The sequence below is a fragment of the Prinia subflava genome, chromosome 1 (assembly GCF_021018805.1).
Source record: "Prinia subflava isolate CZ2003 ecotype Zambia chromosome 1, Cam_Psub_1.2, whole genome shotgun sequence".
In the NCBI taxonomy this organism is placed as follows: domain Eukaryota; kingdom Metazoa; phylum Chordata; class Aves; order Passeriformes; family Cisticolidae; genus Prinia; species Prinia subflava.
The window spans coordinates 101,727,743-101,753,639 of NC_086247.1; the positions used below are offsets into that span (position 1 = coordinate 101,727,743).

The 25,897-nt window shown below is 41.1% G+C and overlaps 1 protein-coding gene across 15 annotated transcripts in view; it reads left to right on the forward strand.

Annotated features, from left to right (window-relative positions):
- Positions 1-25,612, forward strand: part of BLVRA (biliverdin reductase A) — a 28,879-nt gene extending 3,267 nt beyond the window's left edge. For 2 of the 15 annotated variants that reach the window (XM_063405600.1, XM_063405591.1), the window contains 8 exons: positions 3,643-3,735; positions 7,809-7,918; positions 13,653-13,780; positions 14,761-14,880; positions 15,505-15,602; positions 17,003-17,110; positions 17,501-17,672; positions 22,366-25,612. In XM_063405600.1, coding sequence (XP_063261670.1) covers positions 13,662-13,780; positions 14,761-14,880; positions 15,505-15,602; positions 17,003-17,110; positions 17,501-17,672; positions 22,366-22,639 — 891 coding nt within the window. In that variant the 5' untranslated portion in view covers positions 3,643-3,735; positions 7,809-7,918; positions 13,653-13,661 and the 3' untranslated portion in view covers positions 22,640-25,612. Of the gene's footprint in view, positions 1-286; positions 438-3,642; positions 3,736-7,808; positions 7,919-9,914; positions 10,055-13,652; positions 13,781-14,760; positions 14,881-15,504; positions 15,603-17,002; positions 17,111-17,500; positions 17,673-22,365 lie in introns of those variants that run through there. The other 13 variants (XM_063405656.1, XM_063405611.1, XM_063405581.1 and 10 more) reach the window with 10 other exon arrangements.
- The last annotated feature ends 285 nt before the right edge of the window (positions 25,613-25,897 follow it).

Here is a 25,897-nt window from a genome sequence, read left to right on the forward strand (position 1 = left end):
GGAGGAAAGAAAAGCTGCCAGAAAGAATGTGAATCATTGAATAATCCATAACAGAAAGGAAGAAGTAGTACAGGATGTGAGGGGTAAGTTGAGACCACAGCCATTCTAGTTAAAACATCATGGAAGTTTCTTTGCTATGTTAGAACCAATAAAGCTTTGTGACCCTTTCTATTGCTAGGGAAAGCAACCATTAGTTGGTATTTACTGTTTTTTGCAGGCTCTGACACGGATTAGCAACACACTGGTCTGTTACTTGGTGATGAACATAGCGATCTCGGTGGCTTGCTCGTACTTGTCCTTGGAATAATTAGCTGTTTTTTTCTCAGACATAGCACAACTGTGTGCAGCTGAAAGTGGGATCAACATGTTGGTAGAGATCTTTCTGTGCTTAGGGTTTGGTCTTGGTGACAGAAGATACAGATGTGTGAAGGATTGAGGTGAGGGGGTTGTGGGGGGTTGTTTATTTATTTGTTTTGGTTTTGTTACCATTAAACCAGATTTATAACATTTGGATGGGGTCAGCAAATTAATTCCTGGCTTTTGTCTTCCTCTAAAGCTTTCAGTCTTTAGTGGCAAAAATCTATGAAGAACATAGATACTCAGATAATTGGAATGTAGATAAAGAAGAATTCTATACTGTTGATAATTCATGGTTAAGTGATGAGGCTATAAACCAGAGTGGTACACTTCTGGCACTGGAGGTCATCTTGGGCTTTGTCTACTTTCATTCTTGTTCAGTGTAAGATAGAGGTTGGCCTGTTTTTGGTAAGTACGGAGTACTTGGATTTGCAGTCCTGGAGTGCAGTATCTGTTAAAAACACTACTGGGCCATCTGAGATGTCTCAGGTTCATCATCCAGAAGTCAGGATAACCAATCCCAGCAGTTATTGAAAATGTTTGCCCTAGGAAATGTGTTTTTAATTTGGATTTTTTTTTAGTCTATTTTACGTTTCCTTATTTGCTTAGAGAAGTGAAACAGCTGTCCATGCAATTAGCCTGATATTTGCAAATTAAGATATACTGCCTGTTTTCATATGCCTGGCATCTGAAGTGAGACCTTAAGGCTGAGGGCTCTTGAATAACTATTTTCAAAATAAATAGGTCATTTGCCTGACTCTACTTATTATTAAAAATAGTAGTATTCTGCCATGTGTTTCCAGCCCAGTCCTTCTTGAATAGGTCCTGGTGACAGCCTGACCTAGTGACATTCACATTATAGATACAATGAAGACACAGCAAAAGAATCATAAAAATAGCTGTATTATATGATAATATAAACAGGGCTTAAAGTGGTTGGTCCTTTGTTTTAGGGTAGATAAGAGCTTCCTTTCTCCTCTTGCCCTGCAAGCAGGGGATGTGGCCGTGTAATTCGCTGGCTACTCTGAGCCCAGTTTTTCTGATAAGGTGTCATCAGAAAGGATACTCAAAGACACTCAAGGACACAGCCTTAATTCCCTTAATCTTTGAAGAAGGCTGAATTTTGCACAAGGGAGATGTATGAGGCACCTTTTTCCCATTTTATTTTATGTTCATGTAGGCAGAGAGAGCCCCTTTCAGAAACAACTGCTGGTATGCTGCATGTTACCCATTCCTTTTGCTTGGGGATGGCTGGGCCTTCCCCACCATCAAGTGGCCTGTAATATCAGAAACAAAATTTTCCTTTAAGCACAGGAGGGAAGGACCTCCTACCCTAGGTGCTCTTAAGTTATCAACTCTTAAGGAAGCATGAAGGGGAGGATAACCCCAGAGTTCAAATTTCTTTTGGTTAAATGACTACTAAATGAGACATCAACTCTTCGTCTTTTGCCCATGGGATCTCATACAGCCGTACTGACAGATGGCCTTTTTCATCAAGAGAATCATTGTGAGCAGTAAGAATTGATGCAGTTGCCAAGCCACTTTCCATTATATTTGAAAAGTCATAGCAATCAGGTGAAGGCCCCAGTGATGGGAAAAAGGGAAACATCACACTCATAGCAGAGGCATTGGACTAGATGATCTTCAAGGGTTCCTTTCAATCCAAACCATTCTGCTCTTCTAAGAAAAAGTGCAAAGTACATTCCTTTACCGCATGCTCATGATTATTATTTTTAATATCCAGCTCCTAAATGATCTTATTTTTGCTTATATGCCTATCTGGAATAAACTTTCCTATTCCAGACTGCAGAACAAATCCATCAGGAGCAAAAGCCATCCAGCCTTACAGCAAGTGTAGTCAAATGGCTTGTGATCTCTAAGTTTGACTCAAGCTTTTGTTTGGCCACACTATTACATTCTCTGTCCAACTCAGTTTGATCATAAACAAAACCAGTGGATCTGAAGACAGATTGTTGCAGACAGTTGTCATTCACGTTTTTTGAGCTGCTGGGGTTCTGCTTCTGCCTTTAGGTACTCAAGTCTGACCATGGGATGGAAGAACAGAGATTTAGTATCTAATGTCTAAGATGGGCATCTGTAAAGCAGTGACAACTTAAGATGCCCACCTGTATTGTTAGTGTTTATCGTATTAATGTAAGGTGCCTTGTGTTTTCAATTTCTAATGATAAATACATTTTGTGTTTAAAACTGGTTTTGTGGAGGGGTCACATTCATGCCTGAGATGTGAATAACTTAAATAATAAATATTAAGCTTACAGTTGGCTTTCCCAGAACCTCAAAATGGTATCTTGAGTTTAGTTAGCAGAAGGTAAGGAGAGAAAAAGGGATTTAGACAGACATTTTAAAAGGGAGCAGGGCTGAATAAAGTAATGAACAGGGTTGCTGTGACGTTTTAGAATTGCATTTATGTTACTGTTAGTGGCACAAGATGGTGGTAGTTCAGTAAAACCACTCTCTTCTTTTCAGAACTCAGTGGCCTCTTTAATTGTTTAAAGGAATGGTGCAGTTAAGGACATGAACTTGAGGTGGGGATAAAGTTCTTCTCTTACAAGGGTAACCATTAAATCATTTCACTAAAATATAGCAGAAAAAATGGGATGGGTACAATCTAGTAAAATCAGGGGAAAAGAAATATTTGCAGAGCAAATCCTTGAGCAGGTCCTGCCTGTGATAGGATATTATCCATTTGTTCAGCCACAGTTGTTGTAAATAAATAGTCCACACTAATTTGGCAGAGGAAAGGAGAGTGATACTGGGTTCTCTTATCCCAGTTACATGGCCATGCTAGTTCTGAGTAAGCTGTGCATTTAAAATACTCCTCTGAACAGGCAGTCGGCTTCACTAAAACCTAGCTCACAACTCTGAAGGGAGACTGTAAGAAAGTGAAGAAGGCAAGGGTGATGTTTAAGTCTATGAGCCAATTATAGTTATTTTTACATAGATTTTTGGAAAGGGTCTTTGAAGCTGCCAGCAGCTTCACTGGTCCCAAACCAATGAGATTTAACACAGTATGTAGAAGCTATGATGCCATTAATATCCTAGCACAATCCATCCTGTGCCCTTCTCCAGCTAATGGAACTGTGTGAACTCAAATCATCAAGTCGGTTTATAATTTTTTATTACTTTTGTATTCATTGCACATTCATGTTCAGGAATGGAAATATGTGTACCTCTGTCTTTAGACATGTTTTAAATGGTAGCTTTAAAGTGGCTTTAGCCAATTAAAATCTTCTAGTTTGTTGAAGTTGGCCAATTTAATTACAGGTTTTTGGGGTCTTTTTGGAGACTTTATGCAGCAGTAAATCTGGTGATGGTGAATCTGTGAAGAGGCAGACAATTGTGAATAAGAACCAATTTGTAAGTCGTTCTTTTGCTTGTTTATTAAACCTTGAGTGTGAGCCTGAGTATGTCAGGTTCTACCTTGGCATGCTTGAAGGTTCAGGCTTTGGCATGCTCAAAGCTGACTAACTGTAGAGTCACATCAAAACTAGTGGTGTTTTAACCGTCTTCTTGGCATATAAAACTACATCTCGCAGGAATCACAAGGTTTGATGTGGGTAAACCTAGGAACTGGGAGACGTGGGGTTTGCTTTTGCACTGTATTCAATTATACACAAATAAAGCATTGTCCTTCCTGAAACACTTTGCAGGGAACCTAATGTGCAGTTGCAGTTTTCTGTAACTTTTTTTTTTTTTTTTTAATCAGGTTTGAGGTAAAATACCAAATACTCCCTCTAGTGGCTGATACCCTGGAAAAGGTGTTTGCTTTCTTAGGCCAATTTTAACAGATGAGTAGCACTTCACAACTACTTAACTGCTAAAGCACATTGAATTGCAGACTAACTCTTCATGAGAGAGACGCTGGCCTTTGTGATTCTTGAGTGTTGTGTTGCCCATTAAGATGAAAACAACTGAGCTCTAAAGTTAGGAGGGAGTAACTGCAATCCTTCCTCTTCATTCAAAACCTGATTTTCCCTGCTTTCAAGCAATTTATGACATTGGAGATTTCCAAAAAGTAATGGGAATGGAGAACAACCATTTTATTTTTCAGGCCCTACTGAGTGGTAGACTGATAAAATAACAGAGGTGAAAGGGCATAATTTTTAAGATTGCAACATTATGCGAAAGTTTATCTATTTCCCAAGTTATCTCAATCTAGCTATTAATGAAGAAAACAATTTTATATCACCCTCAATTTATTTTAGAAGGGTGACGACTTCTTTCTTTTCTGGGTTAGGGGATGAGAAAGTCAGGTAAAAAAAGTACACTTGTCTGACTAGCTAAATTCTGTGTGTATATTGTTTTATTTGAAGAGAGTATGAGGCAGGCCTTCAGTGTTATGAGTTGCTGTCATATTATCAATGCAGGCAGAGGGTTTCATCAGCCATGGTAAGAAGTATCTTTATAGTGACTGCAGTGTGTAGTAGGAGTGCTTTTTTATTTGTTTGGCAAATTCTCAAAATAGGTCAGCCTGTTAGAGGTCTGGGATGCGGTGGCCTTTAGTGGACCGGAAGATAGGTATCATCTGTTGGGTTGAGTCCATAAGGATATTAAAAGAACATGCTTGTAGCTGGATATGTGTTTTGTTCTTGTGCATACTAATATTACAGTCAACAGCAAGAGCTCTTCTTTCTTAATGGGCTCATAGGAGTATTCTCATGGAGATCAATGGGATTACTTGTGATTAAAGCTAGGCAAGCATATAATTCCTTTTAGGATTTGGGTTTCAAATTAATTTAACAAGAGAAGGAAAAGAAGAAACCTAGTGTTTTCTTGTTTATTGTAGGGCATTGTTTTATACAGATATTTCAGTGCAGATTTTAGTTATAGTCATGTTTTATAGTCATTAGATACAGTCATATCTGATCTGTGTGGAATTTCCTGTAGTGAAGAATTGAGGTTGTAATAATACCTACTTCTTGCATTGCACTTATTGTCAGTAGGTCTGAGAGTGCTTTACAGAATAGAGGGATTCCCACTGTTCTGGAACTGGGACTGATAGGTAAAACGGTGTGGTTTGCTTGCCTTGGGTCAGCCAGTGAACTTCTGTCATAAAGTGAGAATACAGTCTGGAAATTCAGCTTTCCTGCTTCTGCCCAGCCCAGCTCTGCATTTTTTAGGCCCTCAGAAGAAGAAAGAGGTTGTAGAAAGGACTGCAGTAATTGGCAGGAAAATGCAAGGGCAGATGTAGTAATTAAGATAGTATTTCAGAACATTTTTCTGTAATTGTTCATCATCATTTTCAGTCATGTTATAGAAAAAGGTTGGAAACATCTTCTGGCATTAGAGTTTATCTGCAAAGCATTTGTCAATCTATCAAGTGAGGTGGAGAAGCCTCTTCTCTCAGTGGGTGACACAGCAAAAACAAAATGAGCAGTATAAACAAGGGAAGGGAGTGGGCTGACATTCTTGGGCATGTCTCATGGGTTGTCCTGTGATCTACAATTTTGTGATTAGCTCTTCATTTTCTTCCCAGAAATGAAGGTATGGATGAGTAGTTCTCCAATTATTTTTTTTGAAAAAAAAAAAAACCACAAAAAGCCCTCAATTTTAAACAGTGTAAGAGTCAGCATGAAACAGCAATTCCTTTCTATGAAATAGGGGTTTAAGCAGAGTCTCAATAATTAGTGTTCAGACACTTACCTGTGCAGAGACTTTACTATGGGGGCTTTATTGCTCTGCAGGAAAGCTAGGGGATATGGTTCATGGTCCCCAGGGACCTGGCAGAGTTTAGCTTTGTGATAGCTTCAGTGTTTATGCAGATATTAAGTCAAAGATGTGGTGGAGGATATTTCATGCTTTTTTTCCCCTTTTTTTTTTTGAGTTAGTACCATTTTTAGCTTTATTTGGGCCTTTTAGCTTTATTTATTTCCTTAGGCACAGATTGGTAGTGTAGCAATACTGTTGGTTGGTCACCTGGAAAGTTAGGGTCTGTGAATCACTGATAGCTCCAAAACATAGCTTGTTCTCCTGAATGGATTTTACTCCAAAGTAGTTGACTTTTTGCTTGTTAAAATCCTCTCCCTCTCCCCTCACTGTGTCAAATTCACTTTCAAAAGCTGTTATAGAACTTTAAAACCTGAAACACCTTTTCGGGAGACTTTGTGGCTCTTTTTGCTTTAGGCATATACTAATTAGCTACATACAAGCAGCCTTTTGCTTAAAAAGTAGCAGTGATGAGGCTGCAATTATATGCAATTATTTATTTACCCACCAGAAGTTTCACAAGAAATTCTGTTATTCAGTCCAGAGCAGTTCCTGGAAACTTATAATAAGTAAGGGTTTAATCGTTTTTAATGAGATTTTTTATAAAATAAAAACTGGAGTCCTTCATGTCTATGTCTGATTAATTTTTCAGGTGCCCCTAAGCATGCTCAGTACTTTCTTGGATAGTTTCAAACTTAGCAGTGTAGGTATACTGAAATGTAATTTCAGTTTCAAACAAAATGAGTCTGACTGAAGATAGGTCCCAGAGATATGTAGAGAAACTATTTTAAAAGTGTTTTTCGTCTTCAGGCTAGCGACCAAATCTGAATCACAAAGAGCGACTACAGGCAAGAGAACAAGACAAAACGGTCATTCTTAACCATGCGTGTACATCACAGAACCTCTGTTTCAATTCTCCACAGTGTGGAATATGTCACATATTAAAACCAGATCTTCAGATTTTTTTCAGTACTTCTCATGGTACTTCTTATATTACTTTTGTGAGTTGGTTTTGCTTCAAGTATGGAGTTGCAGGCTCTGGAAAGCAGCCACATGATGGGTGTCAGGACTACTGCAGACTCCAGGGTTAGCAGAACTGTGTTTAAACAAAAGTGTTCCTCCTGCTCAGGTATTAATGCTGGAGACAGAATATCTGTTAGAACTGCAGTGCTTCATTATCAGCCATCTGCTGAATAGAGTAAAGGTGCTTGTTTGGCAGCTTAACACAGCATCTGTCCATATATCAATGTAAGTATATCAACTTCAGCTTTGGCAGTCAGCTGGAAAACCATAATTTAATTGGTGAACCTGCTTGTAAATGTAAAACAATGCGGGCATATGGCTCAAGTGGCATTTAAATGCCAGGAAGAAAAGTCCCCTCTGGCTGTTTCCAAAGTACAGTGGTGCCCATCAGGATGAGAGATTGTTTCCTGCTGGCAAACCTCTGCCTCTGTGAGAGTTGGTGCCTTGAAATTATAACTCAGCAGAGGTGGTGTGCCTGTCAAAAGGCTGTGGCCAGAGAGATGGATGGGAGAGATGAAGACGTGCTGGTCAGGGTTGTTATTTAAGTCCATAACAAACAGCTCTACAGGAAACCTGTTGGAGGTTACCTTTCTGACTGTCTTTTTCTTGCAAAAGACTTTATTTTTCTCTCTCTGTTGCAGTAAAAGCAGAGCAAAAATAATCTGTCCTGCTAACTGAATTCAAACAAATTTTTTTTTTAGGCCTTTTTATTTAAGATCTTCAATTGGGAACTTGTGCAGGGTCTCCTTCCGGAGATACTTCAGCATATACAGAAGTTAAAGTGCATAACTGATTTCCTGCAGAAAAAAAGGTATTTATGCTTTTGAATAGCCTGCTAAATTGGAGTATTTGTGAGTTTTTCCTTTTTAAATAACCACACTAACAGAATCCACACTGTTCAGCTTCTGCTTTCTATGCTCTGGGCAGATGCTTCATGCTAAGGGTAGACAATGAGAGCAAGATGTGATGGAACAGGTTGTAGCATGTACCAACACCCTGAGTACAGCATCTGCCAGGTCTGGGTATTTAAAACCAGAAAGTTAGGGCTGAGAGAAACCTCAAATTTTCCACTTGATGATTTTACAGTGACTGCTGTTGTCTATCTGTTATTTCCCTGTAATCTTCTGTTGAGGAAAGTTCTGCAACCCTCATCTCAGGGCTCTGCTGCAGTAAGAGAGAAAATATTTTGTATAATGTCTAAACAACAAATCCATTTGAAGGGAGCTCTGGAAAACTTCTTCAGTCTGTACCAAAAATCAGTTAAAATAAAAACTCCTTAACACCAGTGTAGCATTAAGAAGTTGGCATTCTTTATTTGGCCCGATGCGTGAGGGGATATCTCTTCCAAAAAACATGCATGCTGAATGCATGAAAAGGTCCTGCTTATATACTGTATTTTACATATATATTCATTGATTTTCTGAGAATAAACATGCATATGATAATAATTTCCCAGAAATCATTAACACTTTTTCCCTCCCCTTTACATATAGGTTATTTTTTCTTGGAGTCTCTTTGGGGGTCCCTGGTGGTCAGTGACCCCCAGGTTGTACCTGACTGCCCAGCAAACTACTAAAATTTGGCACAGCTGGGCCGGTCTCTTTCCAGTACTACTTCTTACAACATGGGTATTATGCAGTTCCATAGGCCAGTGGTTTTTGAAGCATAAGCACTGTGCTAACTCACCAGATGCAGACGATTTTCCATCTGGTGACAAGTCCAACCAAGTTTTTTGTTAGGGGAAAAGATCAGGCTGAATCCAATAGCCTGAAGGAGGCAAGACTTCCATAGCCCCAATTAATATTTAGGCTTAAAACGTATTCCCAGCACATGCACACAGACTGACACACGCACACATGCACACCATGTATTCCATCTGTACATGTCCCAACACACAGATCACAGACAGAACACTCACAGAAACACAGACAGTTCCAGCAGTCTCATCCTGCTCGCCTCTTTAACTGAGCCAGGGTGAAGCTCTGCTAGTGAGGGTCTGCATGCATGTTCATATGTACAAGGGGGATCCCTCCAGGAGCCAGGCTCAGACACTCATGGTTCAACTGCTGAGTGTGCAAAAGTGAATAAACCTTCCAAATGTTCAGATTAAAGACTTATCTGTGATGTTTCTGCTGGTCTTAAGATACATCTGGCACTGGAAGCAGTACACTTTAAAACACCAGACAAAGATTGCTTCAGGAAAGCCTCCTGCATCAGTTATGCTATTACCTGTGACATTAAATAAAAAATAGTTTGATTTCTGATGTGAGTCATTCCTATTTGTGGGAACAAGAGTTCTGAAGTTCTTTATATATCACAGAAGAAGGTGCTTATACTCATTCTGTAATGTCTAGACATGCCATGAGAAATTTTCTTGAAGGGGAGATAATTCCTCAGTTTTGCCTTTTAGCTTGCTTCTGCACTACTATGCATGACCTTAGTGATGTTGCACAAAGCAAAGGTAAGCCTCACTTCCCTCAGGCTTTTCTCAGTGAGTGTTAGAGATGTGGGGTCCCACTTGTGATTGCACTGGGGAGCAACACTTGCTGGGTGACAGATTTCTTTGGATTTAACTCCATTGTTTGTTTTGCTGCTAAATATTCCTGCTTTGCTGCTAAATTTTGCAAGAATATTTGGGTATAAACCACTGTTGTTGTTATTAATTCCTATAGTATACCCTAGATCTAACGCAGGAAATACGCTGCAGAAGCACAGAAAGCTCAAGAGCAGAGGGGTGATGGTACAATGATGTATTGGTGTAGAATAATGATCCTCTTCAGCTGTTTGTCTTTCTCTGTGTCATGCAGGGCTCATCTCCCTTGGTAAGAGGAGCTACTTGTGCTGGCTGTCAGTGGGGAAGAGCTCCCACAGCAGTCAGTGGCACCCTTGTCCCAGTTCAGAGGGCACCTGTGGTGAGCCTGGCAAGGCTGCCTGCAACCAGGCCAGGGTGGGTACTGCTGTGATTTGAGGCATTCCTTAGTCACAGCATGTGAGCATGAAAGACAACTCCTAATCTTCTCATCAGCTCTCTTTGTTTTCATACAAACAGTTAGGAAAAGGTAGAGAAAATGCTTTTGGACACTGGCCAATATACTGTTCTATCACTTACAGTATGACTTTTTTTCAGTATGACAGGAACCAAAGTTCAGCAGCCTTCAAAATGCCTCTGAAATCTGTTTTGTTAAAGCTTTAACAGAGATCACTGATTTTAAGAAAAAAGTGTGAAAGGCAGGCAGAGCAGTTTGTGATTTGGGTTTCCTACTTCATAGCTTTTGTTCTTGAAAGATTATTGTAGCTGTTATCTGCTTGTAAAGGTTTGAAAGAAGAGGTAAATTTTGATCTATTCATCTGGACTCTCAGATGAGAATTCTCTGTTCTGCTCTTACCTGGTTTGTAACAGTTCTGAAAAACACCTAATTTACTTTTCTCCCTGAGAGGCTGCAGATTTTGGTGTGTGAGCAAAATAAGGGTAATAAAAAGCCACAGCAGGGATGCAAACATAGCATTTTTTCCTCTTAGCTACGTGTATAAGCAGAGGTTCCAAAACATACGTTTAGTAGCTGTCTCTTTCGGTATATTATCCACCGAACCCTTGACCTGGACCAAATGGCTGGTTGCTATGGCAACAGGTTGCACAGTAACAGGCTTTGTTCTTAGCTTGAAATCATCTCGCTTCTCTTAAATGTTAGTTTTGAGGAGATCAGATGCTCAGAAGAAGAAACTATGAAATTCTTTTTTCAAAGGAGAGGCAAAAATATTGATGTTCAGCTACCTGAACATCTGCAGATAAACATTCTTTGTGTTCCCTGAAGAAGGTGATCAGCTCCCATACTTCCTCCACTTTGTTGAAGCACAGGTCAGCAACTCACCAGCAAAAAAAAAAAAAACCAACTTTTTTTTTTGTTGTTGTTCTTGGAAACAACATGACTGTAGAAGGTTCAGGGGAATTTGTTTGCTGTATGACTCCAACTCCCAATCCCGTGGAAGGCAATGGGAAAATATTAACAGCTTAACACTCTGGTAACCTTGAAAGTTTCTGAACTTGAAGTAAGCTCCTGATCAGCTCTTTTGAAGCTGGACTTATGAGAGACTGAAAAGGTTCATGTCTCGAGACGCTGTGGGGCTGCATGTGTGTGGAGGAAGGGGCAGGTGAGGCCTTGTCCTGGTGAGGCAGTCCCTGCCCTGTACACCCCCACCCTAGAGCCTGTATCCCAGCCTGGCAGGGGCTGCCAGTCCCTGGTACACCAGAGGCAATGCTCCATGCCCACCTCTGGAGCCCCTAGCTCAGCTCCTGAGTGGCCAAATGACTGGAAGTCCCACCTGTGGGAAGGGCCCAGGAAGGCCAAGGGATATTTAAGGCTAAACACAAGGCAGTCAGATGTCTTGACTGTACCTCCTCTTGGAATGTCTGTCTGTACTCCACTGGAACCCAGGAGCTGGTAGCTGTATTTGTTTTTTTCTGTATCTTTGTTTTTCTTTCTTGCTTGCTCTCTCTTCTAATTACCTCTTCTTGGATTTTTGAGTAACTTAAGATTGAGTGTAGAGTTTGCAAAGTTGAATGGGCCAAGTTAATGCTTTGAAAAGTGTTTTCTGTTGATGGAATGTTGCACTAACTTGCCAAATTTCTCTGATTTTCTAATGGTGCCAGTAAAATATTTTTTGTTGTTTTGACCTCTTGAGAATATCTTCTCAGTAATTCTTTTGTGCGTCTAACTCAGCGTACATGAACAACTGTAAGCCCTTTAAAAAGCCTCATTGATCAAGGTTGTTTGGAGCCTTACAATACTAGAGAAGTTCTTGCCATGACAGTGGTTAAAAATCGTGGCAGGGGCTTGGGAGGTTGAAGGGTTGCCAGCCATGGGGGCAATCAGAAATCAGCATGGCACTGGTGCAACTGAGTGGGATTTGGATTGGGCAACCTTCTGGGACTCCTTCCAGCTGAGGTCATTCTGCAAGTCTGTCTCTTTTTCTCTTTGGCCATAGAGAAAAGCAAATGTCATGGAGAGCCCAGACCAGGGCTCTGCCTGTAGGTGGTACTGAAAATGAGTTTTGTGGTCACGTTGCCCTCCTTTCCCCCGCGCTCTCAGCCGTACACGCTTCTCTTCCCTGGTGAATAGTGTCACCATGCCATACCTCAAATACTAGGTAATAAAATGTCACTGTATTTCCCCTAGAGAACTCTTTGATAGATCACTAATTTTTTTTCTTACAGTAAACATGTTGCTCTGTGTTTTACCTTTGTATCTTTTTGGCATATATAAAGTGAGTGGCATTCAGCACCACAGGCAGGAGCTTAAAGGAAAACAAAATACAGACATGGCATGTGATGGGAGAGGGGATTTTTTTTCCTTTGTGCCAGCAGCTGTCAACCTCTTGCACTGCCAGAACAGTCACTTATGGCTTTGCTGCTGCACTGTGATCCTGTCAGACAAGAGGCACAAGGAGGAGTTAAGTGGGGTTGTCCATTTACCCATCCCAGTCTCAGAAAGATGTGAAAGGCTGCAGCCAAGTAATATAAACAATCTAAAGGGTTCGGTCAAGTGAAGGGATTGGCAGTGGCAGGAAGAGGACTGAAACAGAAGAAACAGAGATTGAAGGGATGCCTTCATGAGATGGAAGGAACAAAAAAATTAAGAGGGTCTGATCTGACCTGACTCATTTTAGGCCATTTTCCTGTAAATCTTCAATTAATTTACAAAGTGTTTCTAGTCCTTGGTGCTGGAACAGTGCAGGTTTGAAAGGTTTCATCAGTGGCCAAGTGCTCCCATAGATCAGCAGCAAATCATAAATCCAACAGAAGAATTTACTGCCAGAGGCCCAGCAGCTCAGCCAGTGAGTGCAATACCTGTTTCACCCTCTGTATTAGGCAGTTGTGTCAGCAATTGCATTTGGGAGATGTAAATCTTAGAGACATGCTTGCTTGTCATTAAAGAGATGGCAGAGCTTTCTTTGTGCATGGAAATGTCAAGCAAGCATCTTGATCAAATTAGATGGTTGGTTACAGCCTGACATTGTAGGATGTGCTGGTGGTTACGTGGGGAACGAGAAGATGCTCTTTGCTTCCTGTCCCAAAGTATTCCAGCTATGCTGCTGAGCACTGAAGACTGTCTGTGTGGCACCGTGCTGCAGACACTCAGGAAGTCAGCAGGGTTTATATAAAGCTCTGCTGGGTTTGCAGAACCTTTTGGCTCCTTTCCAGCTTGGAAGTGGTGATATAAATAGAAGAATGTCTCACTTTTGAAGTCTACTTTCTATTCACGGAGAGGAAGAACTTTGCTGGAGCTGTGATTTAATAGCTGTTAAATACAAATCTCAAGACCAGTCCTATGACAGGCTGAACTGCTTGATCCCGTTTCAATGGGATATGAGTGAGCTCAGTAGCCTATAGCATCACATCTCAGCTGGTTGCTGACACCTGAATAAGGTTTCGTGCTATGATAGCAGGGTTCAAGAGTATCCATTCTCCTACCTTTCCTCCCAGTTGTGTTTGTCCCTGTTAGAAGAAAAAAAAAAAGTTGCCTTTTTTTTTTTTTTTTTTTGGACAGATTAGCAAAATGTTTGGGACAGTGGTGGTTGGAGTTGGAATTGCTGGCTTAGCACGAATCCGAGACTTGATGAATCCGATGCCTTCCAGCCCTTCTGAGCACCTGAAACTCTTTGGATTTGTATCCAGGTTAGAAATTTCATCTTAGCATGTCTAATATGTATATTGCAATGTTTTTTCTTCTTTTTCAAGCCAAAAAGGGAAAGTTTGTGCAAATACACCTGTCATTCTGAGTGGCAGTTCAGAAATGAGCACAGAAACCTTTGCAAGAAGGAACAAATAGGTTCCCTTAGTGAGATATATTTCAGAAATTACTAAAGTAAAAACTGAGAAATGTTCTAGCTGTAAAATCTGCGTGATAAAAAGAAATTGTCTAACTGGAATTTCCTGTGGATTTAAGGTATTGCAGTCAATAAGTACTCTAATGATCTACTGTCTGCATGACACTTCTAGAAATGTTCAAAAAATAAGTTTTACAGAGTTTTAAAAAGTTCTTTTGCTAAAACATGTTTTAATGCCCCCAATACTCAATACTCCAGTAAAATCCTAGTATTTTTTAAGAATCAGGTATTGAGCCTGTAAATATCTAAAGAAAATGTCATGATTTGCTACATGCAATAAGCTTGCTTTTTATCCTTCTTTTCTTAGAGAACAAGAATTTTTCTCACTAGTTAAGAAACTTTGTGTGTACCTTCCTCTGAGCATTCCTGCTGGACTGTCTGATCCATTACAGTGGAGCATGAAAGTTTGAAATAGTTAGGCAGTACCTATATGGATCTCAGATTGTGAATGTGTTTTTCCAGCTATATTTAAATTGTGCAGGGTTTTTGCACAATTTTGTTTGTTTGAGATGGAAAGGACTGCTTAGGTCACCCACTTTATCTTCCTGCCAAATACACTTTTGGTTCTCTGATGCCTCTGCCAGTGCTACAGGTAACCTTGAAGAGCACTGAAGATAGGGTTTCCACCACTGTTTTTTTGAGAAACAATGCTGTTGAAATGCATGATTAACAGTAATCTTCCTTGAATCCCCATCACACACAAACATGTGGTTGGGAAAAATGGACTGTGACAGTTATACTCTGGTTTTATTTATGCTAAATATGCAGGAGAAGTTTTGGCAATATTAATGAGGCAAAGCAGATTAGCCTGGAAGATGCTCTGAGAAACAAAGACATCCATGCAGCCTTCATCAGCACAGAGAACAGAAGCCATGAAGAAACAATCAGGTATTTGGGGGGGTTTCCCCCACCTTCTTTTCTCCCTTTCCCCTGTTATTTAGAAGCACAGAGGAGCTGTGTAAAGCTGTTGCAGGAGTACCTATGAACACTGAGGAAAGACTGCTGGACCAGAGGCCTGAAGTGAATGGTAGTGAGTTCCCTAGGGCACCAATAAGCCCTGGAAGAGAGGAGGATTTAACATGCATTAATTTCCCAAGTAATTCCATTTCCGCACCTCTAGGCCTGTTTTTGATGGACAGGTAGCTTAAAACAGGATTTAAAGCCTTTCCTCATAGATTATCTTATGGAAGGGTAATCCAGTGCTCCACTCCAACTGCTGACAAGTGTATAAGTCAGAAATTTCGGCATTCAACGCTGTAGCATTTTTGCAACTTGATGTGAGTGAGGGAATTCTGTGTCAAAAGAAAAATAAAACCCTACTCCCCTGCTGTTTAAATGTGTGATGTAGCCACCACACCATCCTTGCTAGGAAAGTTGCCTTTTATTTCTGTTACTCCATGTTGTACATCTCTTCAAGTGAAGCTGGCTGTGGGGATGAGAAACAGCTTGCACTGTGGTGAGAGAGGATTAGGATAATATTCTTTTTAATGGCTGATCTTTTATCTCTTTCAGAATGTTCTTAGAAGCTGGGAAACATGTCCTTGTTGAGTACCCCATGGCTTTGTCTGCTAAGGCAGGCCATGAGCTCTGGGAGATGGCCGAGCAGAAAGGTAACACATTTGTTCTCAAGAGTGTAAGCAGTGTTACCTGTTGGGTAGCACCAAAGGCACCAAACTCAAAGGCAAGTCTCCAGCCTACTTTGTCATCACATTCAAGGGAGTATGACTGTCTCAGAGATGTGCCGGTCTAGGATGTAATACTTGTGCCAACTAGGGGAACAAACACACAAATGTCAATGCTAAGAGTAAGGTATGTTTGCCCTCACAAAAACTCTAGCCTCTATTTGTGACACTTAGAGTGCAGTTAAAGAGGAAAACTTCTGTCAAGGTGATGGTAAAGCACTTGATGAGTGCAGCTATTGGACTTGTGCAATTCGGTTTTCTCTCTCTCCCTGGAAATGAAACTGCAGACAGCTCTCATAGCTTCTAGAATTTGTGGTGTGCTGGCCATGCACAGCTGCTCATGCTGTAGGCCAGCAAGGCATCCCTGTCTGAAAGACAGCTTGTTTCTAAGGAAAATCTTTTTATTTCCAGGAAGAGTGTGGTCCCATCCCAGTGGTGCAAAGGGTCTGAAGCTGGCAGTTTAGCTGGGGCCAGTGGGGGTGAATGAGGCTGCAAGGGAAAGAGCAGTGCTGGGCAGAAGCAGAGTGCAAATCATTTGGACAAGCTGCACTTTTCGTACCACTGCTTCTTAAAGATCTTCGTGACTTTTGTCCTGAAACACTGGAGGTGTAGAATTTCTGCTTTGCTGTTTCCCTGTACCAACACCAGTTATTGCCTTGTTGCTCACCAAATGGTTTCCCATTGAGCAGAATTTATGCCTCTCTTCTTGAAGCAGCAGCAATTCCTGTCAGCAGCCTACAATGAGTCCTCTGGAAATCTTCCAGAAAAACACATACTGGGTGAGGGACACATTCAACTTGTATTGGATAACCTCTATTTCAAAGTAGCCCAATTAGTTGCAGTGGAGGGAGGTACTCCTTAACATATTGTTCCAATCTGGGTCTGAGCATTATGCTATTTTTTTCCCCTTCCTTTTTCTTTCCTACTACCCTGGGAGGAAAAATGCAGAACAAGGAAATGTGAGGGGAAAGAGGCCAAGAATTAATCCATCCGTTACTCTGAAGACTCATGTTTCAGCCTTAGCTGGGTACTGGGTTTCATTACAGAGTTTCTGTTCAACATAGTGGCTACTGTTCCTGTAGTCTCTGTATTTGTTGTCTCCTGAAAATCATTAACCCAGATTGATGCTTCAGCTCAGGGCCCACGTTTCTGTGTTTGATTTTCTTCCTGACATCACTTTGTGAGTCATGCAGGAGAATATTTCTGATTGAGTTCCCACTGGTACCTAGTGAAGCCTTTACTGTTTAGACATGACTTTAATTCACACAGAAAACTTGTATTTAATATGTTCTGACTTTTTTTTTTTTTTTTTTCTTTTTTAATGGCAGGTAAAGTACTTCATGTGGAGCACATTGAACTTCTTACTGAAGAGTACAAGCAGCTGAAAAAAGAGGTGGCTGGGAAAGACCTGGTGAAGGGAACATTGCATTTCACAGGTCAGTAGCTCTGAAGAAATCAAAGCCCATCTGGATTCGCTCCCCAGGGATGCCAGTGCCTCCAGGCTTCATTCAGTCCTTTCACACTAGACTCTGTCTATAAACTGAGTAGAGACACAGGTAGTGGTTCTGGATAATGCCCTTGTTGAATCCATTGGCTTCAACGTGTCCTGAAAGGTTTGTTGTGTATGTACTTTATGCAGCCCACTCTGCTATAGCTCATCAACTGATCCATTTCGACATTAAATGTGTTTATTGATTTTCCCACTCAGTCCATCCACTGACCTTTCTACACTCTGATCTTTAGGCCTGCAACACTGCAATTTCTTCATCCTTTCCTATGCAGAAGGCATTCTATTTCCTATTCCTCAAGAGTTCCTATTCTGCCAGGTAGTGTCCTCGATGAAAACAAATCAGGATTCCCAGCTTTCAGTGGAATTGCCCGTCTGACATGGCTGATTGACCTCTTCGGGGACCTCACTGTTACCTCTGCCACCAGAGAGAAGCAGAAGGATAAGAATTATTCCAGAATGACTGTTCACTTTCAGACAGCAAACAAGAAGTGAGTAATGTCTGTGGCAACACATGAGCCAGGCTCTTCCTCATCTGCAGGACTTCGGCCTGCAGGAGTTCTGCATTCTCTTCTCCTCTTGTGGAAACAGAATGGGTGGAGGCTGGTATGAAAGTGTACATGTCTTTTAAAGATGCATTTTATGATAATTGAATTTGATCTCCCTTTATTATGCAGTGACAATATCCTTCCTATCAACTAGGATATTTTTAATAGCCTTGCTAAAAAGTGGTATATTGTAACTATGAAGTAAGTCACCAGCATTTCATACTATCACTTGACTACTCAGCTTGGTCCAGAGAGTGGTGGAAACTCTCAGGTTTGGTCATTCTGGACCATCTGTGCAGAGTTCATGTCCTTTCAAATAAATTGAAGTTACAATGTCAGTTTAAAGCAACAAGATATAATTTGAGAATTATCTGATGTGAAAAGGTAGAGAGAAATTATCCAATGGTGATGGAACTCCTTGTTACTTTTTTTTTTTTTTTTGGTTGCAGATATGCTGATAGACTGCCTAAAAAGCCCAAACCTAATGCAGCATTTTAGATAAATGTTTAGTTAAAGTAGTAACCTGAAGGACTAGCTATTTGGGGAGTGAATAACTTCTACAAACTCCATTGCAGTTTATCATGGGATTATCATCTTGTCCTAGCAATCTTCCTCTCTCTTTAAATAAAACAGCATTTCCAGTTCCTTTTGAAATGCAGTTGTGAGAGGACAGAACTCTGTATACAGCTCTGTTTACCCTCTTAGCAATTTGCTAGTAACATAAGTAGCTGTAAAGATCCAGTTAGGGTGAGATTTTGAACTACTTCCAGCAGATGGAACTAGCGGGTGCTTTAAACATTTCCCTGGCTGTCCTGTCCTGGGTAGTCCTTAGCTGCTATGGATGATATTTGCTGGATACAGAGCTGTTTCTGGGTTATGTTTTTTTTTTCCTGCTCCTCAGCACTAACCAATATTTGCTTCTGTTGGCCACTACAAATTGTATGGATCAGTGTTTTCTCACCATGAGTGTTTTAATAACTTTGGGGACTGTCGGTTTTATGCCTCTGGGATAATTTAGGGTGGATGGAAAATTACATAGCGTTCCTGTATTGTGATCGGTGCTGGGGCCATATTTCGTGCTGACCTTCCTCCACTGACGTCAGTGGAGTTATTGCAGCAGAGAATTTGGCCCACTCTCTTGTCAAGTGAAGGTATGGCCCAGCAGTAATGGTGTTGGTGTTTTGGATCTAATTTGCCCAACCTTTATTTTGCTGAAGGATGGGAAAGGTCTATACCTTTCATGAGAGCTATCCCATGCTTTTTTGAAAGACATGAATACAGTAACCTTGAGAAATCAGGTTAATTCATCCTATTTTCTGCCTTGGGAAATACAGCAGGTGCAGAATGCAGGAGCCTGTGTTCTGCTTGTTAAACAGGGATTTGTGCAAAGGTTATAGTCTGTCTCCACTGCACAGCCCACCCTCGCTGCTTGTCTGGCTCTGGGTGGATTTGGGAGGTGTGTGTTAGTGCCTCCACCCAGCTATTTGAGAGATGACCTCTGCCTCTGTTGTGTGTCCAAGACAGCTCAGCTGACAGCCTCTCTGTGATACAACATTGAGCAATCCAGGAAAAGCCAAGCTTCTACTGACGGCACATCTGATTTGGGACTGCAGCTCCTGTCCCAGGGTTACAGAGCTGGGATTTAGTAAATGTCAGAAATCAATTTTTAGTGCAAGCTGGAGAGATAATGATTTGGGCAGCATCTCTTTTGATGTTAACCAGGGATAGGGTCCAATTGTCTAATTCCCATCCAAGCTAAGGGAGTCTCTCATTGATTTAATGATAAATCAAAAATATTGGCATTTTCAAAGAGTTAAAAGGAAAATGTTTAAAAGAAATTGAAGACATTTTCTAAAAATATTCTGAAAAGAAACATTTGAAGTTATGTTTCTATGGAGAGCTAAGCTTACAGTCTAATAAAATAGCTTCAAATTGAACATTCATAGAAAATGATATAATACATGCTTTCTGCAGAAGCCACTGCATAAAATTTTAAGCTGAGTGGATCCAGAATTCTTCCAAGCATGAAACCAGCTTAATTCTTCTGGAGGTACAAAGAGTGTTTGCTTCATGTTGGTTTATTGAGCTATTGCAGTCAAGCAAGGGCCACTCATTTGAGGAAAAAGGGAATCAGAAAAGCAAAAAGTCTTTTTCAATATAGCTGAGAAAATGCTATTGGAAATTTGGAAAGACAAAATGGCTGTAGAAAGTCAGGGTGTTTTCTTCCTTGCAGACTGTTTGCTTTGCAAAAAGTATAAAGGTGGTTTGATTAAATTTTCTTTTTCTTTAACTACTCAACACGTGTAACCCGGCTTTATTCAGATATCAAAAATGTTGGATTTGTTGCTTGTAAGTAACTCTACTAACACTTTTAATATCTGTAGCTAGATAAAACTTTGATATAAATCTTTAATGAAAATGGGTAAATTGTCTATGAAAAAAGCAACAGCCCTTCACAACTTTCCGACATAGAAAAGGAATCTGTTTCTTAAGCTACAAAATTGCTTAAATAATGTGTGGACTTGCAACATACTTATCTTTATAGCAAAACAAGAGGCTTATTTCAGAGTAGAAGTTGTTAATTAAAAATGAAGACATTTTGCTTACCAATCAAGTAGAATCAACCTCTCTTTGGGAAAATGACTAAAACTCCAATTGCAGAAGATAAATCTATTAGGAAATCCAACATTTTCCTGCTCACTGAGCTAAATCATTCTAATCACTTTGATTAAATTCTGTCCGCTCTGCACATTTGTGCTTCTGGTTCAGTGGCTTCCCAAGCTAGAGCAGAAGGCATACACTTGAACCTGATCACTGGTGTGCATCTGCTCTAGATCCCCCCAGAGAGGTGATCCTGCACCGACAGGGCCTGTTTTGGATCATATCAAGAGCTTCTTGCTATTACATGATGGAGATTTTTGCCTGTGCCTGCCCGGTGGTTTCTTCATGCCTACCTACCTGAGATAAAGCAGCTTTGAGTAACAGTGGCCTGAACCCTCTGTGACTGTTTACTATCACAGGAATATAAAACTGGCTCTGTCGAGTCAGAGCAAAGCCCAGCTTGCTCAGCAGCCTGCCTCTGACCCAGATCAACAGTCTTTACCTCAGAGAAGGAGGATGGGAACACAGAAAACATGGAGCAATATGGTCCCCAAATGCACCTGCAATGGCATGGAGACCTGAGATGTCCTAAAATGTGTGGTGCCTTTGCATTTATTAGTCCTCTATGAATTTTTTGATGCATTCTTGCAGGCTGTGATTTGGGTATTTTTTTTCCCCTCCAGTTGTTTCATTCTATTCAATCAGTTTCATCTGGCCATGTTTACTTTGTAGGGGGAGTGGTGAGGATGTGGGAGTACAGGTGAGCAAAGAATAATTGATATGCTGATGTAAATATAGAAACTGAATCCTAGAGCATAAAAGATGAGAAGTGCAGGAACATAAAGCTGAGCACTCTGCAGAATGTGTTCAGGGCAGATTGACAAGGACTTTCTTTCCGGATCTAATGATACTGAAGATTTAATGGGCAGTACTTGGAGACAGAATTTATTCTTCTGGGCTATTGATGCCTTCATAACTTGTGAGTGGCAGACTAAAGTGGGCCATAAAGGACTGTGGAAGGGCCATCAATAACCAAGTAAGAAAAATAATGTGCATTCTCTAAACACAGACAGTAGTGAGTGCTGATGAATGAACTGCAGGAAGACAGTACTATGGTTCAGGCAGTTGATGAAAGAGCAGGAAGAGAGCATTGTGACTATGGCTGGTGTTGAGGACCATTCCTGAAAGGTATTGCAATGTTGAGTCAAGGGGTCTGTTAGGACCCCTGAAGTGGCACAGCATGTCCCATGGCTCCTTTCCCCTCTGCCAAGGTGGGAAGTTGGGAAGGACAGTGTGACCTATGTAAGTTAATAGCCAATACTGCCAGGCTTGGTTTGGAGACCGTGCTAGTGTTTTAGCATAAGACAGAACTCTGCTTTGATTAAGAAAGGCCTGCCCAAGAGTCTGTGTAGGTCTAATTTTTAGGATCAGCACAGTGCTCCCAGTGATGAAAACAAAGCATATTAAAAGTTCAAAGAGTATGGACACTTGTGTCTGTGTCAGTGAATTTGTCCAACTCATCCCAAAGGGGTGGGGTTTAGCTCGCATACTAGCACCTGGGTCATCATTATGTACCTGTGTGACTTAAATCTATTCTTGCTGGAGGAATGACTAGACATTGAGAGCCTTTTGAGTTTAGCTGTGACTGAATTATGAACAAAATTTTTGGACCTTTAACTGCACTTTTCATCCAGGTCCACAAACAAACAGCCCATGAACTTCCCTCTTATGATGTGGCTTGATGTTGCTTGCTTCATTTTGTGCATTGGGTAAACAAAGCTGGACAGAGCTTAGATGGTGTGCTGAAAGTCACGGCATGAAACAGTAGCAGAGTTAATACTATTACCTGCTGTTGAGCTCTATAACCTCAAGGCATGTTGGTCAGGATACATCGCCTAAGTATGTGATGATTTGTATTCAAAAATAGTGCATTTATTAGAACATTTTCTGCAAATGTGGAGGAAAAAACCCAAACAAATTAAAATTGTTGATTCAATTTCTTAATTAATACTTTTTCTCTGTTCCTTCACACTAGGCCCTTGACTTGGATTGAAGAAAGGGGACCAGGGATGAGACGTGAAAAGAAAATCAACTTCTGTTTCACAAGTGGTTGCCTGGAGAACTTCCCTGAAGCCCCAAGGTCTTCTGTAGGCCTTTTCATGCAGGATCAGAACCTCTTTGCCAAGAAACTGCTGGGCCAGGTCTCCAAGGAGGAGCTGGCTGCTGAGAAATGGCGAATTTTGCGGTGTCTTGACCTTGCCGAGGTGATCCAACAGTACTGTGAAGAGCCAGAGAAAATCTATTCCTGAGACTGCTCTTAAGGAAGGAAGAGCGTGACAGATGGAAAAGCTGTAGGGCTAGAACTCACTGTTGCCATTAAGTAGTTGCTATTTCTGTTTCATTACCTTCTTTTTGACTGCTTGTGATTCCTGGGCTCTCCGGGTGTTCTGGGAGTCTGGGCTATACCCAGTGCCTTCTGGTTTACACCAGACCAAAGCAATTCCCCTGCTCTGCTGTGTCCCTGTCCTTTCAGGTAGTTAGGAACCTAGCAACAACAGGCTTTTCTGGGATTCAGCTGGGAATATCCCTGACAGTAGATCCTGCAGGAGTGTAAATATTATATAATTCTCTCTCCCAGGGTCTGTCCTCCCATTCCAGACATGTCTGGAAGTGAATGTGTCTCAATAGTATTCATGTACTATTTTCTAGAATGAAGTTCCAGTTCAGTGTTCCACCTCTTTACTTGAAATACAGAACTTGTCACAGTCTGGCCTTTTCTTCCAATTGCCCTGAGTTGTTGCGTGTGTTTGCTCTAATTAGTAGTTTTGCTTGTTAGGTATGGGGGAGGGTGGGGGGCTGTGTGTGTTTTAGGGTTTTTTGGGGGTGTCTGGTTTTCACACTGGAGGTTGGCTTCCATCAAATTAAATCTGTATTGGTATCAAACCAGAATAGAAGAAGAATCTTGTCTCTTCATAGAGAGATCTGTGTTTCATTCAGTTTCTTGGTGCCTGGTAGTAACACAGAAATCTTTTCTCAGCTGAGATTAGAGACATGCATTGAACTAATGCATTGCCTGCCTGCTCTCTACAGAACCTAAATATTTTGGGGTTTGTACTGGAAGCAGCATATTATTCTCCTTCATTTATGTTCTAATTCAGCATGGGAGTGGATCATAGCAAAAAATAATAAACATCTTGCATTTAAGAAAAGAAAATCACTAATGCACTCCTGGAAACAGAGAAATTCATTAGGAATTGTGATAAATTTAAAATAGTATTGTAGAAAACAGAGCAATTTCCAAATATATCCATGTGCTTATGTTGTGGTTCAACCCCAGCTGGCAACTAAGCACCAGTCAGCTGCTTATTGAACCTCAGTGGGATGGGGGAGAGAAACAGAAGGGTAATAGAATAGTGAGGGGGGAAAAAAGGTGGGTTGAGGTAAGGACAGTTTAACAGATAAAGCAAAAGCTGCACGTGCAAGCAAAGCAAAATAGGGAATTCATTCACTGCTTCCCATGGGCAGGCAGGTGTTCAGCCACTCCCAGGAAATCAGGGACATCACACACACACAGCAGCTACTTGGGAAAACAGGCACTCTCACTCCAAATGTCCCCCCCTTCATTCTCCTTCCCCAGCTTTGTATGCCATATGGTATGGAATATCAATCTGTGGTCAGCTGTCCTGGCTGTGTCCCCTCCCAAATTCCTGTGCATCCCCAGCCTACTTGCTGGTAGGATGGGGTGAGAAGCAGGAAAGGCCTTGAGGCCGTGCAAACACGGCTTGGCTGTAACTAAAATATCCCTATGTTTTCAACACTTGTTTCCAGCAAAATCCAAAACATTAGCCCCATATTAGCTACTCTGAATCAAATTAACACTACCCTAGACAAAATCAGCCCAGGTTATAGCATATGACACCTGTGGGAATGGGTCTTTTGCATTTTTACTGTAGTCACAGGAACACATATGAGAACATTATCACTTCCCTAAAGAAGCATTTTAGTTTTGGAAGCCTAAGCACTGCACAACATTATTAAAAATTCCTCTGGTTTCCTTTTACTTTCTGATTACAGCATCTGTTGGTGCCATATAAACATAGAAGCAAACTTAAGTCTGTGCAATTATTCTTTCAAACTAAAACAATCTTTTATTTTCTATTTTATCATTTGGGCGACTTTTTAATAAGGGAGCATATATGTTGTGAAAGTACACATAATTGCAGCCAGTCAATATTGACAGTTACAAGTCTTCCTTTAGGTAAATGTTCATTCAGGAGTTAGGTACAATTCAGTCTGCTAGTAACAAGAAAGAAAAGTCTGTACAATTTTCTTCCACATTGGTTGGATTTCAGCAGTGACTGGAGCTTGATGTGTGAATGAATTCTGCGTGTGGCATTTGTTTAACTCTACCCTATCTGTTAAAATCAGTAAAATTCTCCTGTTGCCTTCAGTGGATTGAGACCCATGTGAGTTGGCAGCAGATTTGTTGCAGGCTGATCCTGTGCTTGTCCACTCAAATGGACACCTTACTGAGCATCCACAGGGACTTCTGTGCCACTGTGGTGCACGTGGCATAGGCAGATCTGATGTTCTGTGAGGAGGGAAAGTGGATTTTTGGCAAAACACAAACAGTCCATCTGGGATTAGAATGAATTAGAATCTTCTGTGTGTGTCTGTTAGGTATGACAGCCAGTGAAAGGTCCTGTTCCTTGACAAACTCCTGATCTGTGAATATGGGGTGAATGTCACTTGTTTACATGCTAACTCACAATGGGTAGTTGGGGAGGGAGGGAAAAGGGAAAGGAGATTCACACATCTCTAGGCATCAGAATTAGTCAGCACATCTCCCTGAGCATGCTCTTCAAGTGCTGGTGAGAGCAGTATTTCCCTAGGAAACAGGGAATAAATTCATGGGAGTTGTGTAGAGCAGCAGTTTAATATTGTGCAATGAGTTGTCCTCTGGAAAAGCTTGTCTCTATAGAGAGCACCTGGGGAAATCAGCTGGTTAGTTTGAACTAGGGAAGGCAAATGCCTGGAGCTTGGATATCCCACACTCTCCTTCATTCCTCTCCCATTCCTTCCAGCTAACCTGCTTACCTACTACTGTTTGTCCTGCTCCTGGGGGCCTGCATCATTTAAATGGCTATTCCTTCTGCCCTGTGAATTTGCCAGGGTACCGTGATCGTTTGTATGTGGGAGTTACTGAATGTCCAGTTCCAAATGTATGTATTGTTCAACCAGGCGTCAAACTCACCAATAAAATACTGGAATTCTTAATCATTCTTTTTTGTACTCTTTGTCCTTTATTAGCAGTTCCCATTGCCTGTGCTAAAAGTGGCTCTGTCCCACTGTTTTTTTTTCTCCCTTTTCACTCTTCAAGGCCTGTGAAATCCTGTCAGGGTCTACAGGCTGTGATATCTTAAAGAGCTTAGCTGCCTCCCTCTCCTTTTTCTCAAAGTTCTGCGTACTTTGAGGTGTGGTAGGATTTGTGGCCTTACCTCACCTCATGAGCTCTCTCACAAAATTCCTGCCCTTTCTGTGCCATCTGGCACTTACCCAAGAGTCTT